At 30.8% G+C, this 18,603-nt stretch overlaps 2 protein-coding genes and 1 pseudogene across 2 annotated transcripts; all 3 read left to right on the top strand.

Moving 5' to 3' along the window:
• Positions 1-753: 753 nt before the first annotated feature.
• Positions 754-4,149, top strand: VPS60.1 (SNF7 family protein). Its single transcript, XM_016320716.3, has 7 exons — positions 754-1,005; positions 1,314-1,465; positions 1,674-1,767; positions 2,628-2,699; positions 2,788-2,899; positions 3,188-3,348; positions 3,719-4,149. The coding sequence occupies exons 1-7, from the start codon at positions 937-939 to the stop codon at positions 3,770-3,772; spliced, it is 714 nt and encodes a 237-aa protein (XP_016176202.1). The 5' UTR covers positions 754-936; the 3' UTR covers positions 3,773-4,149.
• Positions 4,150-6,058: 1,909 nt separating this feature from the next.
• Positions 6,059-6,610, top strand: LOC107617156 (RING-H2 finger protein ATL70 pseudogene; annotated as a pseudogene).
• Positions 6,611-11,545: 4,935 nt separating this feature from the next.
• LOC107616044 (RING-H2 finger protein ATL67-like) lies at positions 11,546-12,064 on the top strand. Its single transcript, XM_016318049.3, has one exon. It carries the CDS (start codon positions 11,546-11,548, stop codon positions 12,062-12,064), a length of 519 nt encoding a protein of 172 aa, XP_016173535.1.
• The last annotated feature ends 6,539 nt before the right edge of the window (positions 12,065-18,603 follow it).

The raw sequence follows: 18,603 nt of genomic DNA, 5'->3' as shown, positions 1-18,603 counted from the left end.
GAAAAGGTTTGGCATACAAGCTGCCAAACTTCATTACCCATAATATCTTAGTATTCCTAAAAAAAAAAAAGGTCCGAAAAGCATCAACTTTCAGAGCCTTAAATGAGTTAATCCCTATTATTGTATTATGGACCTCCTCTTTTAAAATCCGTTTCGTGAGATCATTGCAAGCCTATAAAAATAGCCAGAGTTGAGTACCCATTATTGCTTCCAAGTCCATATACAGATCATCGCAAAAAAAATTATTGTAAAATCTCAGTCTCAGCTTCAAGTTCATTTTGACCAGTACACTAAGATTTGTCTTCTAAAAATAATGTGTAAAATATAAATCTTGTTTTTTTGTTTGAGCATAACCGTCTGTATATAAAAGAATTTCATGTATTTTATCTCCTAGGTGAATCTAATTTTCTCTAAATTTTTGATATCAAAAAGAGTTTTTTTTAAAGGAGTATTTTTGAGTGTATATATATAAAATATGAAAATGGATAATTGTATGTTTATAAGAATAAATTTTTAAGTTGGTTTATATTTTTTAAATGACTATTTAATTATAATTTAAAAATATTCAATATATAATGATATCTACTTTTGTAAATTTTAATGATTAGCAACTAACACACAAAGATTAAAAACTAAATCTGACCGCTGAAACAAATTTGGTTTCCTTAACGTTGATGGGGATTTTTTTTTTATAAAAAAAAAAAAAGCAAAACGCGTAGACTTTATATATGAGAACAATTCATGGAAACTTCTACCCAAATCCAAAGCTAGAAGAAATCAAAATTAAACAAAAGCGTCGCAATCCTAATTCTTTCCGTTTTTCGCAAAACTCAAAGCGAAAAAATAAAATAAAATAAAAATCAACTCTCCACCGCGCTTTCTCATCTTCATCTCCCTCAACTTCCATTCAAACCGAGAAAGAAGAAAGAATAGAGAATGAAGAGAGTCTTCGGTGTCAAGAAGAACAAAGACCCCCCTCCTTCTATTGAAGATGCCAATGAAAGGGTCTGTTCAATTTTTTCTTTCTAATTTTTTAAATTTTCGCTTTCGTTGGTTCAATTCGAGTGCTGCATCTGATCTATCTTCTCTATAGTTTTGATACTGCCGCAGATCTGTTTAAATCTTTTTAGCTGCCACGTTTAATTTTGAAACTAAGGTTTTGGCTCCAAACCCTAGAATTTGGAGATCAAAGGCTTTAACTATAGGTTTTGGGGGTCCAAACACATTCATATTTGACTCAAATTATGGTCATCTGTTGATGTTGTTCTTGTTGAAGTATAACTATAAGTATTATATATATTTGGATGTTCTAGATTACTAAACGTGGAGATTCAGTGGATGAAAAAATTAAGAAACTTGATGCGGAACTTAGTAGATATAAGGAGCAGATCAAGAAAACAAGACCTGGTCCTGCCCAGGAAGCTGTTAAAGCTAGAGCTATGAGAGTTCTTAAGCAAAAGCGAATGTAAGTTCTTCATTATTGTTTTCTTAGTGTGTTTAATGTGGTAGCTACTTGGTTATGCTAAAGTAGTAGGTCAAGTGTAGGAATAAGGTTGCAATATTCTCATTAAGGTTGGAATGATTTTCAATTGAAGAATTAAAATCCCCCCAAAAGTTTGCAATGTGAATGATTCATCGTGTACTCATATAGTATTACACTACGCTCTTGTCAGGTATGAAGGTCAACGGGACATGCTGTATAATCAGACATTCAATCTTGATCAAGTTCAATTTGCTGCCGAGGGCATTAAAGATGCTCAACAAACTGTATGCACCCAAATATCAAATAGCTTAGAGTATTCTTTGAAACTTTCTGTTGTGCTCTTTTTTTCACTATATTTACAGGTTATTATTATTATGGCCTATGTGAATGTTTTAATTCATCATATCATCAAAACTCAAAAGTTTCTTCTGTCTAAATTGAATCATTATGGCATGCCTCTCTCTGAAAGCAGTTGATAAGACAGGCTGCATTATGTTTTCAAAAAAATTCCAAAAAAAAAAGAAAAAAGAAAAAGAAAGAAGGAAAGATTGGTTGCGTTTGGTAAGGGGCTTCCATGTGACCTAGTAGTTACAGGTTTTAGTGAGTAAAACACTCTCCATGGTGGGGTAGGGCTGTATTTGTCTAACCCTTTCTAAACCCTACAATGGTGGGAGCCTTGTGACCTACTGGGATGTCATTTTGTTTTTAGATTAATCCAAAGGGTCTATTTTTTAATTTAAAGGACAAATTATTTGGATGGCTATAACAACTTGAAAAATTTCTTCCAATTTTATGCTATATGAATATAGTTTGACTGGGGTAATCAATCATATTCACTATAAAACATTCATTTGTCTTGTTAGCGCTTTAAGGGGAATGGTTCGAGGCGGAGCTTTATCTGTACCCTGTTTGGAACCTGCTGCCTACCTCATCAGAGGTAGTGGATGAATAGTATGTGTCATTGGAGTGGGGGTCTCTTCCTAGAATTGTTATTAATTGTGCATTGTACTTTTGTTCTTGTTTGTATTAAGTTTTCAAAATTCAGAAATCATATGACTTCCAAAGAATATTTTGTCAAGATAGAATTCAAAACCAGGTGTTTATGACTTCTTTTTTTTCTCCCCCGTTATCTTTTACGTTTCAGATGTCAGCTTTGAAGTCTGCCAACAAGGAGTTGAAGGGGATGATGAAAACTGTGAAGATACAAGACATTGATGTCTGCATTCTCTTTCTGCTTCTTATAAATTCTATTTAATTAATAGTGAGAATCTCAGGTCTTAATTTGTTATCCATGTTATGTGTAGAACTTGCAAGATGAGATGATGGACCTGATGGATGTTAGTAATGAAATCCAAGAGACTTTGGGTAGAAGCTATAATGTGCCTGACGACATTGACGAGGATGAACTTATGGGTGGTAAGTTAATGTACTGCTTTAAGCTTTTGATATAAATGATGGAAAGATGGCCAAAGCTCCTGTGTAATGGGGCTGTATGGTTGGGTAGAATGGTGAGGTTCTGCAGCTGTTTATTCGGAATTGGTTGTCTTGTTTATGTTATGAGATTTTGCAGTTACAATATACAACTCCCTAAGTGAACCTGCACTTCTGTTATGTTTTAAGGACTCAATTCTCGTTTTTATTGTTAACTATCTCTGATAATCTTTCTCTTTTTTCTTTTTCCTTTTTTCCTTTGGGTTAAAACAGAACTTGATGCATTGGAATTAGACATGGGAAATGAAACTGAAGCTGATGGTGTCCCCTCCTATCTCCAACCTGATAAAGAAACTGATTTGGAGGCAGAGCTTAACCTACCTCCAGCTCCAACAGGACAAACAACAGTACCAGCTGGCAGATCCAATCCCCAAGTATGATTTCGTTCCATCTTTAGCTTCTAATAAGAAAACGCTTGCCTTTTTCACTTCAGTGTAGTTGTAACTGTTCTGACATGATGGGGTTCAAATGCGGGGATTAAAGAGGTTCTTCACTTCTCGGCATCCTGATTTAGGCTTGTCTTAAGCTTTTTAGCGGCAGCATTATGCCCCCATACACTTAAAATTATCCTTATTAATGTCAACCTATGTCTTTGCATCTGCTATTGCTTAGTAGTGAGTAATGACTAGTGATTCTTGATACAAAATGCTGAGGCTCTGGACTAGAATGTTACTGTGTTCATTTATTATCATTCAAAATGTTATCTAGCTTTCATTTCTGATTGGATTGCTTTGATACTGACAGAATGAAGATGAACTGGGTTTACCTGCCGTCCCCCGGGCATCCTTACGTGGTTAGGTTAGAGAATGATGCTGCTTCTTCTTTTGTCTACCGTGAGATGCAGACATGAGTCAGGGCCCTGTAAAGTTGTGCAGAACTTGCTTGATTTATTTAGCCATTTCTTGGTCTGGGGATGTTTGGAAATTATTTGACTTGTGCTACTTATTTCCTGTAATAAGCCTTTTGGAATCATGATTGACATTTTGTACTATACTATTTTATCAAGAAAAAAGAATTATTTGTACTACACTAGAAAAAGAAAAAAAAGGGGGTTTTGTATGCACTATTGAGATTTGGTAAGGAGAATGGGTTACCGATTTATCCAAGTGTGCATTAATTTTGTTGATAACCTGATTTGAGTCCAATGAGGTGAATAAAGTGAATAACTCTTTACTCTTGGAGGCCCTACTCTTGTAACAGTGCCACTTCAGTGACTATTGAGATTTTAGATGATGCAGGAATTTTCACTTTGAAATTGTATACAAATAAGAGTCGGTTTATATGGGTTTATAAGTAATTTTTTTAACTTTTAACTTATAAAAATGTATAATATTAATATTTGATATAATTTTTAAAATAAAATTGTAATTTTTTAAAAAATTATTTAAATATTTATGAAAATAAAAATTTATAATAAAAAAGGTTTTTATTATTTTTTTTAAATAAACACTTTTAAGATTAAAAAATGAAATATAAAATAATTTAGTTATAAATTATTTTTAATATAAATATTTATTGTTTAATTTTTTTTTTTTGCAAAAAAATTTATTTAAGTTATTTATCTAGGCTAAATTTTCAAAGTCACATCGTTTTGATTTTACCCTTTGAAATGAGGGTTGGCTTCAAATGGAAGAAACAAAAAATAATTAATTAACCGTTTATATATATTATGATCAACGGAGTACGTTTACCAAAGTGATAATGTAAGTTGACTATTTTGATATTTTTCTTAACTCGATTCCATTTTTCATTTTATATCGGGTTTCCAATTATAAAATTATTACATATCCACAAAGGGGCTACGCTAATCCATCCAAAAAAGTCTACTGCTTGTTGGAAGGAAAATATACATATAATAATCTTATTAATGAGCAAGTCGTTGAAGTGCTAAAAATCTAAAATAGAGCAATCACAGTTGACTTATGTCTAAATCATTATTACTATTATTATTTTTTGGATGATTATGAAGAAATGCATGCTAGATATTTGTTGTTAACTTGCTATTATTTTTGAAAAAATATAACAACACAATGAGGATATTAAATAATATGAATAATAGATATATTAGATGTTCAATTCAATAAGTATACAGATGATTATGTTAATTTTTAGTTGGATGGTGGTTATTCCTTTTGATTTAGTTTACTCATACACAGCTTAACAATGACTGAATGTTCAATTTATTAGGTGTGCGAATGATTATTCTAATGTTAGGGTTTAGAAGGTAATTTGGAAGTGGAATATTTTCTTATTTTATTAGGTCAATTCTAAAGCCCATTATTCATCTTGTTCACAAAAGTCATTATCAATCTAACAAAACTGATTACTTTTTTTTTAATATTTCTAAATTAATACATTTGAATGAAGCGTATATTATGTAAACAATAAAAAGTAACGATGATAAATAAAAAACAAACAGAAGATAAAAGAAAAAGGTAGGAAGAAGCTAGTAATATTAATGAAGTTAAATCCTCTAAAATAAGAAGAAATGAAAAATAATAAAGCAAGATATTAATTATCATAAAATTTGTAACTTTTATCGTATCTGAATTTTGCATCTTAATTTAATAGTGATTAATTGGTTACTTTATCATTTTATTAACTCTCCCCCTCCATAAGAACTTTGATCCGGTTAAACTTGAATCCAAGCAACCTACTTAAAGCTTGTCCAGATAAGTTGGTAATGGTGAGCTGGGACCAAAAATCTTAGTTTTATGAATAGACAATTTAGATTAAGGTTGTCAAGATTATATATGACACTTGCATTGCATGTAGCCGCCACCAACTAGAGACAAAACTATCGTTAGGTATATTCACAAACCGCCACCACCACATAGTAACTCCCCACACAAGTTGACATTTTATTCCTTTTGCCTACACATTAACACTTAACCCCCACAATTTCTAATAAGCAAATTCATCCATCACCTTGCCCACATTTCTATCCTCCTTTGTAGAAAGAGTTACATAATATAACATAGTGCATCTTCTTAGTTTCTTCTTCATAAAGCAACACTTTGAAGCTTTTCCTTTGTTCCATGGAAATTGATCATCTCACCATCACTAAGAGTAAGAGCTAGCAACATGAACAACACTTCCAATTCTACCGAGGACTCTCAAGAGGACATGACCGGATACACGTATTATTCGGTTTCTTTGTCTCTTGGCTTCCTCCTCTTGATGGCATTCATAGCTCTCACTGCATACTACTGCAGCAAAAGCAGGATTCGAGACGAGCGAACTGGACCAAGCTCCGGAAGAACCAATAGCAGTTTCAATTCAAACAGGACAGTGATCATGGACAGAGACCCATCCTCTATAACAATACAAATTGGTGAGGAGCAACAACAAATGCAAGAATCAATCCTCAAAAGTTATCCTATGTTGTTGTTCTCCCAAGCCAAGCTTCATCAAAAGGCTGATGATCCAACAGAACTTCTTAGTTGCTCAATATGTTTGGCAGATTACGCAGACTCAGAGTGGTTAAGGCTATTGCCTGATTGTGGCCATTTTTTTCATAGGGATTGTATTGATGTATGGTTGAGGCTAAACCTTTCTTGTCCAATGTGTAGGAACTCTCCATTACCCACCCCTCTTGCTGAAGTTGCTCCCTTGGCCGCTACAAGGAGTCATTGAGACTGAGAGTCTTCTAAAATGAGAAAGTATACTTTAAGAGTTACTAAGACTGTTTAGTAATTCTTAAGATATTATTAATATAGTTATAGTCTATCTTATATGTGAGATCATTATTGTAATTAACTTTTAAGATTGTGCAGTTGAGCTTCTAAAGTTAATTTCTTACTTTATGATTCTCAATTTCAAAATGTGAAGTCTTTTTTGGATATACACTAAAACTCACACACACTGCATTGACTAGACTAAACTCAAATTTAAATGCAGTATACTACGAGGCAGTGATGTACCATGATCTGTCACTTCAACTAAATTAAAAAGTTGTTATCATCTGCCGCTTCAACTAAATTAGAAAATTGTCACTATCTGCCGCATCAACTAAAGCCTTCGGTATAAAATATAGAATTTGAAAAATTGTCATAATCTGTTGCTTCAACTAAAGCCTTCAGTTCAGTACAAAATATGAAATTTAAAAAGTTGTCATGATTTTCTGCTTCAACTAAAGACTTCATTATAAAATATGGAGTTTGAAAAATTATCATAATCTGCTGTTTCAACTAAACTTATGGAGTTTAAAAAGTTGTCATGATCTGCCACTTCAACTAAAGTCTTTAGTACAAAATATGGAGTTTGAAAAATTATCATGATCTGATACTTCAACTAAAGTCTTCAGTACAAGATATGAAGTTTAAAAAATTGTCATGATCTGATCATAATCTGTCACTTCAACTAAAGTTTTCAGTATAAAATATGGAGTTTAAAAAGTAATCATAATCTGCTGCTTCTGCTAAAGCTTTCAGTATAAAATATGAAGTTTAAAAAATTGTCATGATCTGATCATGATCTGTCACTTCAACTAAAGTCTTTAATATAAAATATGGAGTTTGAAAAATTATCATGATCTGATACTTCAATTAAAGTCTTCAGTACAAAATATGAAGTTTAAAAAATTGTCATGATCTGATCATGATCTGCTACTTCAACTAAAGTCTTCAGTACAAAATATGAAATTTAAAAAATTGTCATGATCTGATCATGATCTGCCACTTCAACTAAAGTCTTCAATATAAAATATGGAGTTTGAAAAATTGTCATGATTTGTTGCTTTTGCTAAAGCCTTCAGTACAAAATACGAAGTTTGAAAAATTATCATGATCTGATACTTCAACTAAAGTCTTCAGTATAAAATATGAAATTTAAAAAATTGTCATGATCTGATCATGATCTGCCGCTTCAACTAAAGTCTTCAATATAAAATATGGAGTTTGAAAAGCTGTCATGATTTGCTGCTTCAACTAAAGCCTTCAGTATAAAATATAGAGTTTGAAAAGTTGTCATGATCTTCCACTTCAACTAAAGTCTTTAGTATAAAATATAAAGTTTAAAAAGTTGTCATGATCTGCTATTTTAACTAAAATCTTTAATATAAAATATAAAATTTAAAAAGTTATTAGAAGAATAATGTTATTTATATATGAGAAGTAAATATGTTTTATGAAATTGTAAAGAAAAAATCACACACATAAAAAGAAAAGATACAATTTTAAAAAGGCAGCTATAGAATAGTAGCCAGAATAAAATGGAAAGTGAATCTTTGATTACTTAAAAAGTACGGTACACATTACACTGTCAAATTAAATTTAATTTAATTCGGATTCTTATATGCTTGGGACATATATACTTTGGCAACACTTTGATCAAGTTGTTATTTGTCTACATTAGTTGTTACATGCATGCTAAAGACAAATAAGTGATGGGTCCATTAGCTAGAAAACTATTACCCCCAGTTCTTAAGGATCTCTCTCTCTAGGAATTTTTCTCATTATGGAGAGGGAATAGAGGAATTTTCATTGGAAAAACTTTCTATACTTGATTCATTAATGAACTTTATGTTTTCAAGTACAGAGATAATGGTTCCAACAACTTAATTAAGAAACAGACATTGTGTCTCTATCTAATCTCTATCTAGTGGGAGACATGTATTGTTAATTTAAAACAAGTGGACAAATCCCTTAGGAAGCCATCAACACATTTTAAAGATCAATGTATTAAGTGGAAACATGTCTCTTCATCTAATTTTTTCTTCGACAAAAAATATATATAAATGTCAAGGTAGGTTTAAAATAATAATCATTGATCATTTTCTACTTGTAAAGAATTAATATATTAATTTTTAATAGTGAGGGATAAATTCTCTCATAAAAAAATAATATAGAAAGAAAGAAACACGAAGTTGTTATTTTAAAAGATTATTTTATTTATATGCATTTTTTTTTGTTAATGATAGAATTCGGAGTTTATTCCTTAAAATATGCAGGTAAAACCCTAAAAAGTTGTTAACTATATAAAAAGGCAAGTACACGTATGTATTCATTTAAAAATCATTGACCTCTCATGATTCGGTGGTCAACTATATTATTAAATGTATACTAAAATTAATTATTAGTATAAAATATATATTAAAATATAAAATATATTAAAAATAAATTAAATTATAAATATATTCGTATATAATAAAGATGTAGTAATTGATCTTTTATATGCATATAATATCAGTGGTATATTCTTAAAACTAAATCCACGGAATAATTGCATGCTTAGCGTTGCAAAATAATTATTCAATACTTATGTGATTATTTTACGTTCTAATTAATATCCAATAATTTGCAAAATAATTTGTTCAACAAATGCATGCATCACAAAAGTATTGAAAATATCAAATTTTAGATTTTTAATAAAACTTTTCTATATTAAACATCTTAACGAACCAACGTTTTAAAAATATTTATTAACAAAACTCATCATCATTTAATAGCAGCGAGTATTTTTTTTCTCAATTCTTTATTTCTCATCACTATCCATTTCCAACTCTAATAAAATCCGGTACCAAATTAAAGGCTTTGGATATTCAACTAGTTTAATTATTTTTTTTTTTTTGGTGACTAGTTTAATTATTTATTTGTTCAGTATACAGAATTTACTTGTTAGGCATTTATCTTATACTATAAAATATTTTTGTATGCTATCATCCAATTAATTATATACTTGTATTTATAATTGTTTTAACTTTTCAAAAAACAAGCAATAATTGCGAATATATATATTTTAATTAATTAATTTTTTATTTCATTACTTGGCTGTTCAAATAATTTATATATTTATACCTCTTCATCTTCTCCAATATACAAAGTTGAGAAAACAAGAATAGGTAATTGTCATTGTCGATCTCTCGTGTGTTATCCGCTTAATTATATCCTAGCTACATATTAATTATTCAAATAGAAGCTCCTCAAAACGATAAAACTAAAAGGCAATTCAAACCAACAAATTAAAATAAGGAATTTTGTACAGTGTATTTTAAATGGAGACCACTTTAATAAAAACACTCGAAATATCTTTTTTTAAAGGCGTTTATACGTGTTATGTTATGATTGGATATCTTTATTAAATCGATTAATAATATAAACCAGAATAAAATCGGTTTATTATAACAATAATAATAAACTCCTAAACCGAATTACATAATCTAAACCGAATATCTTTAAATTTTTTGATAAAAAGACAAATATATCGCTGACTTTTTGTTTTGCGGATATTTAAATTTCTAAAAATTCAAAAATATAATTAGATCCCTAAAAAAATTGAGTTTATTATTATTATTATAAAAAAAATCAGTTTTATTCTAATTTGTTGAGAAATTAAAAAATAATCGGTTCATTAATACGTTGAATAATAATACGACACGTAAGCGTCTTTACAAAAGACGTTTTATGCGTCTTTATGGGAGTATCCCCTATTCTAAATACATTCGTTAGAAAAATAAAAATTAAAAAGTTTTCATTTTTTTAATATATTATTAATTGGATTAAATTCTTCTAAAATAAAAAATTGATAATTTAAAATAATAAATAAAAAATTAATTATTCTTAAATTAAAATAATAACACTCACATACGATAAAATTTATAAATTCAATAATTTTTGAGAAATTCAATAATATTTGAGAGGATAAAACCGTTCATGAGTTTTACTATTTGAAAGATCAGAGGAGAATTTTAGAGATACTTGTTAGCCTTTTACAACTCCTCTAAAACTCTCATTTTCAAATTCTCCTAAATTTGAGGTTTTCATTTAATTTTAATTATTTATTATTTACCTCTATTTAATTATATTAGAAAATATTAAATCTTATGTTTTATATATTATAGTAAGGAATAAATTATAAAAATAAATAATAAATACTTCAAACTTCTCTTACTTATTTTAAATAATAATATTATATATGTGTATATCAAAAATCAAACACTGAATTAATTATCTATATAAAATATATTTAAATATAAAATACAAATTAAAAAAATATAATTAAATAATACAAATATTTATACATAAATATATAATAATGACTTTTTTTGTGTTTACCTAGTATTTTTGTATCTTAAACTTATAATGAACAATATACTCTTAGAGATATAATTATTTATATATTTTTTTTATTAGTTTAAATTTTTGAAAAGAAATAATTTTATGATATAATATCAAAATTTTTATAATTGAAATATTTAGATTTTTTTTTTGTGACTAAAAAATATTTAGAATTTGATCTTTAAAAAAAATTAGCATAAAAAGAAAAACTAATAAAAAAATTCAACCAAACCTTGAAAAAAAAATCTTAAAAAAATTTGTTAAATTATACCATTGATGCGTATTCTTTTTATCTTTGTTCCGTTTCTTTTTCCTACAATAGGAGAATTATAATGGTATTTAATTAATGCAATAATGATCGAATATAAAAAGGACATTGACGAACCAACACACAAAATACCTTATAGAAATTAAATTGTTAATTAAATTAATCCCTTATTATCGATCACACACAAACACACCCACCCCATTAACCCTCTTCCAATCTCACTACAACAATTTCTCTCCTTTGAAGATGTCCGATTCCACTTCCAACTCCGACTCCGATAACGAAAACTTTGTTTTAACGATGATAATTCATAACTCCAACGACAGTGCTTTTCGTTTCACTCATGCCATGGCATTCATATTTGGCTTGATATTCTTGTTTAAGACCATAAATTTCTTACATTCTTGCTTTTTCAGGCCTCCAAGAATCCCCACCATACTCCACGCACCGGTCGATGTTCCATCACCCTACGTGTCCGTGTCAGTGGCCGAGTCCCTAGAGCACGGTCACATGCACGGCCACGTGGACGGTCACATCGACACGGGTTACGAGAATTCCCCTAAGATGTCATATTCTGATGAAGTAATGAAGAAAAGTAGTGTTGGAGGTGGATGCATCATATGCTTAGGGGATTACAAAGAGATTGAGATGTTGAGGGTTCTTCCAGGTTGTGGCCATGTCTTTCACCAAGCTTGTGTTGATCCATGGCTCATGTTACACTCCACATGCCCCATATGCCGAAAATCATTGCCACATGCACCATAGCTACAAATACAACAATATCATAGAGGTTAAACCAAAACCCTAATTATTTTATGTTATTTCTAAAAGACAGATATTAGAAGGCAAATACTTTTTTATTAATATTTGTTAATATTTTGGGTATTAAGATTTAGAATTTAGTAAGAAAAATATTTTTATTGATCGAGTGTGGACCAAAATAATAAATTTTGTTGGTAATGTAACTTTGTTTATTTTTAAATAAATTATACACCTAAATAATTATTGGGTCATTTGGGTGATGAGTTCTATTTGAACCTTTTATATATATTAAAGAATAATAAATAAGATAAGTTTTAGTTGTTTTTAGTAAATTTATTTTGATTATTAAACATTTTTGTATGTCAAATTAGAGAATAATACTTCTTTAATTTCAATTTAACTTTGATACAAAAATCTATTAACTATTATATATTATTAATTTTATAACTAAAATGTGTTATATGTCATTTTGGTATTAGAATTGAAATTAATATTTTTTTTTTAAATTAAAGAGTTACCTCCTCCTTCTTCTCCTCCTCCTCCTCCTCCATTTTTTTTATATATCATTATCAATAATTAATTATAAATTTGACAATCAAAGTATACAACATGACATCCTTTAATTGGAATTGAATTTAAAACTAAAGTTAAAATTAAAATTAAAATATAACTATATTACATTATTAATTTAACAATCAAATATATCACATGACACTCTCTTATTAAAATTGAGATGAAATATTTTTCTCTAAAATTAATAAATTTTTTCCCACATCCTCTTATTTATCTTTCTCACCTTTTCTGTTATTTTCTCTTTACTATTTCCCCCTTACATATAACTTATAAGGTATATTTTATATTATTAATTTGACAAATCAAAATATACAATGAGATATTTTTCATTGCAATTAAAATATATTTTTTTTAAAATTAACAATTTTCTTCTTCTTTATCTTTCTCTCTCTTTTCTCTCTCATTTTCTATCTCTCTCTATTTTTCTGGTCTATAAAAAATAAAATTAATAAAATAATACAATTCAAATAAATTCATAAAATTATAAAAAATACATTAAATTTATAATTAAATATAATTAAAAAATAATTCCATAGTATTATTCACGTAAAAAAATATATTATTGTTATTATTATTATTATGTACATATTTTTTAAATTTCTTTTATTTAGTTTTCAACTTTTATTACTTATCTTTTTAATTTATATTTATATTTTTATTTTTTCAAATATTTATTACATATAATTTGGAGAGAATGCTAATTTTGTGATTAATAAATAGAATCAAGATTTAATTGTTTAAAAAAAAATAATTTTGAATTAATTTTTCTTCCTCGATTTGGCAGTTTGAGACTGATGTTGTAACACTGCCGAGCTTTACGATGATCACTGTGAATAATTGCGGTAAGATCATCATGCACAGAAAACTTAACACATAGAGAAATGGTAGAGACAATAGCGCCGAACTTATTTAAAAAAGGTCGGCCGAATATTAAATTATAAGGACTAAAGCAATCAACAACTAAGTATTGCACGTCCGCAGTTTTAAATAAAGGATGATCACCCAGTGTGGTTTGTAACCACACAGATCCTAATACTGGAACACGCTCACCTGAGAATCCGACCAGGTCTCCAGTGAAAGGTTGGAGTAAGTTATTGCCTAGTTTCATTTTTTAGAATGTTGAATAGAATAAAACATCTGCACTGCAGGGTCTAGTAACACTTTATGAACCAAAAAGTCTCCTAACTGGATGGAAATCACAACTGGGTCATCCAAATTTGTTGTATTTGTATGAAAATTAGACTCTCGAAACGTCATTTGTGGAAGGTGTGGAGTAGTTTGAGTTGCACTTGGATTGCCTTCTACCGAGAGCATAGCTTGGTATGTACGTTTCCGTGCTGAGCTGGTTGCTCCTCCACATGCGAAGCTTCCTGAAATACATAGTTAATAACTTCTCGTAGTTGGTCATGATGATGATGAGTCATCTTCTCTTTATCTCAGGAGTAGTGTCCTGCCGAGGTGTGGTCAGCAGAGGATGTGGCGCGCTTTTGTATGTGGCCACTGATGTATTTGTCTAGGTGACCTTGCCGAGCTAATCGCTCTAACAGGTCTTTGGCTATTACATACTCGTCAGTAGTCTTCCTATGCTTCTGGTGGAAGGTGCAATATTTGGATTTATCCATGTAACGACCCAATTTTTGGCAGGTCCGGATCACTGCCAGTCATCAGATGTCACTTTCTAATAATCATATAAAACTCTAGACTCGATAATATTTACTACATATGAGCCTTTCGTACTAACGGGATCGTGTATGTTAGCTTATTTTTATCATATGCTTTTCTTAACAAATACGTTAGCAAAACCATAAACATCATCAGAGATATACAAAATAAAATAAATACTAAACTAATAGCAAAATCAAATGGCAACAAGATTACAGAAAAAATTTCATACATATATACGTCTTAAGTTAGTTCATACAAACTTGGCATGCTTAGCTGTATATAGATATACATATAAACTTATATACAACTGACAACTTTTCAGAATACCTGGTTCATATAGAAAACCCCTAATTGGTATCCGGGCTAAAAAAAGAAAAGAAAAATATTAAGTCCTACCCATAAAATTAAAATGCTACACAAGTGAGGGAAAGCAAAGTCTAAAGAATAAAGACCATCTATCCCACATTCTTCTCACCATCAGGGCACAAGTCTATAGACATTATCTCAAGACTAGTCTCGAGCATCTTCTGTAGGGTCCGAAAATGCATGCTCCTCTTTAAATATAACTCCAATTTTGGCAATCAAGTCGAAATCCTACCTTTGGGGGAAAAGGAAAAAGGAAGGGGTGAGAACCTATATGGTTCCCAGTAAGGTGACACTGTGAAAACACATCTCTCTCGTGAATCCTAGAGTTCTGACTCTATCGTAATAACTCGCTTGCTAAGTCTCTTGGCTACTTCCGTATCGCGGCTCTGACATAACTCTATCTTGACATCTTCTGTTGGGGTTAATGCCGCTCTTTATTCTATTCTTTATGAAAATTATTTCTAGTTTTATTATCTTAATCTAAGTTTTGGAGAAATTGTAATTATACAACTTTAGAACACAAACAAGAATTAGAGAATAAAAAATTAACAACAAGCAGATAGCACATAACAGAAAGAATGAACAATAAACAATCACAATCAAATACACAAACAATTTATGATGCATACTGTACCTAGTGCAGGCCATGAGCTCATGCGTCGGTTGTCTACCCGCAACCCGACGTTACTCGAGGCGAACCTCGAATATGGTCTCTTTACCGTGTCAGTTAGGATATCTTGGCATCACAGTAAGAAACAGACTATCAGTTAGGCGAACATTCTCGCATTAGCAATTTTACGCTATCAGTCAGGCAGACACTTTCGCATTAGCACTTTGGCACAAAGGCCCATTCAAACAAACAATTCTCATGAATCATTATCCATTTATGGTTACTGTTTTCTTTATTTTCATTATACCTCCACATCACCAATTGCATACACACACCTCCACATCACCACATTATTAAACATACCTCTGCATCACCATTTGATTACACATACCTCCGCATCACTATTTAACATTAATTCTTTTAGGGATAGTATACACTTTTTTATTTAATGAAGTTCATGTATTCTTACAAAAAGAAAATTGGGCATAATCTTCCTTAAAATTGTATTAGCGCCACCCTTACGGATTCCTTTAATCTTAATACTTTCAATCCCTCCTTAACAATTTATCACATAGACATCCTTAATTGGTCATTAGACTCTCTTTAATTCCCTTAGTTGTTGTAAAATTACTGGTTTAGAAAATAAAACTTGGTTCTAGGACATCCGACCATAATTGAAACTTGTATAAATCTTTCAAAATTCTACTATCATTGCAGAAAAACAGCAGGGAGCAGTAAACTTGATAAATTTATTAAAAATCCAATTTTCACCCATTGCCTTTCAAAAATGCTGAAATCAAATGAGACTCATTTAGATTTCAAACAAAACAAATTCTGGATCAATATCATGCTATATGAGAAAGTTATTCAATCAGGAATGTTGCTCTATTTTTTTGAAAACAGTTTTTAGAATTCAGGGAGTTATCCACCTTCCCTGCATCATATTTAATTGGATAAATGTGGTATCTATCTGAAATTTAAACTGGAGATTATAGACATATAAAACTTCAAATTGCCACTAGTTTCAACTTAATTCCTTATCATAATTAAAAGCTAAGTGGGTTGAAAGTTGGTGCTTCTGCAGTAAGAGGACAGAATTTTTTGCAGAAACCATCAATCTTCAAAAATTCATTTCTCCCAATCCACTTATCAATTAATTCTGAAATTTTTAGAGTCATTAAAAGCACATTAAAGTTTCATAAAAAATTATTTCATACAAAATTTTGGTCAGGAATGCTCCCATAAATTCTTTCATTCTACTGCCAATTTTGCAGAAATTGCATAAATTATGCACAATGGAATTCAAACAACCTCACATGCCAAATTCCACACCGTAGCCTATAACTCCCCTAAAATCACACTTTTAGCTTTTCTTTGGTTATCTAAAGTTGTTACCAATCTCAACGCAGTCCCGTAAACTCAAATTCAATCATTCACAATTCTTCAAGTACATATATACAATTGAACATATATTTTTCTGCACTATCACAAACAGATTTCTTTCTATATGGGTGCTTCAACAATCATATACATAATGAACCAGTAATCCATACAAGCAAGTACAGCAACCAAGTAACATTCTATCTATCATATCCCTTACTTTGTTTGTTGATCAAACACACAAAGCTTGCCTCTGCTACCTCTTTGCAACCGAACCCTTATCGCAATAAGAACCAACATTCTCTATTACACACACAAGGCCATTCGGCTAAAACAAATACAAGCAAGGGAAAATTACTTACCCTTTCTCGCTTGTGATGGTGGCTGTTTCAAAAATCGGGCAAGCTAGAGGAATAGAGCAAGGAGTTGGTCAGAGATTCGAATTAGAGAAGTAAGGAAAGAAGGTGAAATTTCTGGTTCTTACTTTACAGAGAATCTCGAGGAATCAATTGGGTGAGTAGGATGAAATTATTGCTTCAACTTTGACCATCCTCCTCCCTACTCTTTCTTCTTTTTCCGTCGCTGGCCCTTCCTCTCTTTTCTCTGCTTGATGTGTGTTTTGGGGAAGAAGAGAAATTGAAGCTACTTACCTATATTTATTTAGAAGGAAGGATGGGTTGAGCTTGTTGATGAGAGCTTCGTGTCTTTTCCTCCCTCCAACACAACAGCAGTGCACATCTGAATAGGTGGAACTATGGTTTATGGCTAAATTCCAAGCGTGTTGAGAGAAGAGGTAATCAGGGTTGGGTTTAATTGGGTAGGAGGTGGTTTGGTTAGACCAAAGGAAAAGAAACCAATCCGGTTCAAGGCTTGGTTCATTAAAATAGTGTGGTTCAATGATTTATTTATCAACTCTTTTCAAAAACAACTAAAGAGATGATTAAAATCTTATGAAAGTAATTATTTGATGCGTGAGCATCTTTCTTACCTTTTCCTAGTGAATTTGCATTTAATTTGTTAAGTTTTCTCAAGAATTAATTGTCTTTTAGCCACTATGGATGCTACTTTAAGTCTTGTGCAATTCTGTTTATTTTAGGTAGTATTCGGATGAATTTGATGGAGTTTCTGCAGAGAAAGAGAAGAAACCAAGGAGCTGACCAGCGAGGAGCGACGCGTGCGCATGCCTGACGCGTACGCGTGAAAAGCGAAGTTGCTCAGCGATGCGTGCGCGTACCTGACACGTACACGTGACTGACACGTACGCTTGACATGCGCGACATGCAAAAAACGCAGAAAACGCTGGGGGAGATTTCAGGCCGAGTTTTGACCCAGTTTTCGACCCAGAAATATAGACTAGAGCCAGGGGATAGCAGAGACTCAAGGGAGACTCACACCAGAATGGTTATGCCTACTCCAAGCTAGGCGTGGACCCTACGAAGCAAGTGGTCCCCATCCATCAATTGAAGACATACTGATTGCTTTAATTAATTCTGATTTAAACTTTATTTTATTTAAAAATAGGAAAAGATATTATTTTAGTTTTAGAAGATAGATTTTTAAATTAATTAGGATTTGATATAAAAGGGGATTCCAATAGGATGATTCTAACACAACATTATTTCATTCCAAACTACCAAAATACATTTTTATCAGAATCCTTATTTCTCCTTTACCATGAGCAACTAAAGCTCCACTGTTAAGGTTAGGAGCTCTGTCTATTGTATGGATTGATTTTATTATTTTTCTATTTTAATTCATGTATTGATTTATATTTAAGAATTGTTTTTGTTCTTTATTTTATGAATTTGGGTGGAACGGAAGTATGACCCTCTTTCTAATTGAGTTCATGTATAACTTGGAAAAGCCCTTTACTTGTACAATAACTTGAAAACAACTTCTCCTAAATTTCGAGTTTATCTGAATTTAACGGGATACGTGACATATAATC

This window comes from Arachis ipaensis, chromosome B9 (genome assembly GCF_059453495.1).
Source record: "Arachis ipaensis isolate K30076 ecotype BB chromosome B9, ASM5945349v1, whole genome shotgun sequence".
In the NCBI taxonomy this organism is placed as follows: domain Eukaryota; kingdom Viridiplantae; phylum Streptophyta; class Magnoliopsida; order Fabales; family Fabaceae; genus Arachis; species Arachis ipaensis.
The sequence above is the reverse complement of the archived record's forward strand: the minus strand, read 5'-3'. Positions and strand labels throughout refer to the sequence as shown.

Excerpts from the sequence above, each read along its gene's own strand:
- VPS60.1 (XM_016320716.3), top strand. The coding sequence starts at position 937 with ATGAAGAGAGTCTTCGGTGTCAAGAAGAACAAAGACCCCCCTCCTTCT. Across the intron at positions 1,466-1,673 it reads GTTCTTAAGCAAAAGCGAAT|GTATGAAGGTCAACGGGACA; the intron begins GTAAGTTCTTCA and ends CGCTCTTGTCAG. Across the intron at positions 2,700-2,787 it reads TGAAGATACAAGACATTGAT|AACTTGCAAGATGAGATGAT; the intron begins GTCTGCATTCTC and ends TGTTATGTGTAG.
- LOC107616044 (XM_016318049.3), top strand. The coding sequence starts at position 11,546 with ATGTCCGATTCCACTTCCAACTCCGACTCCGATAACGAAAACTTTGTT.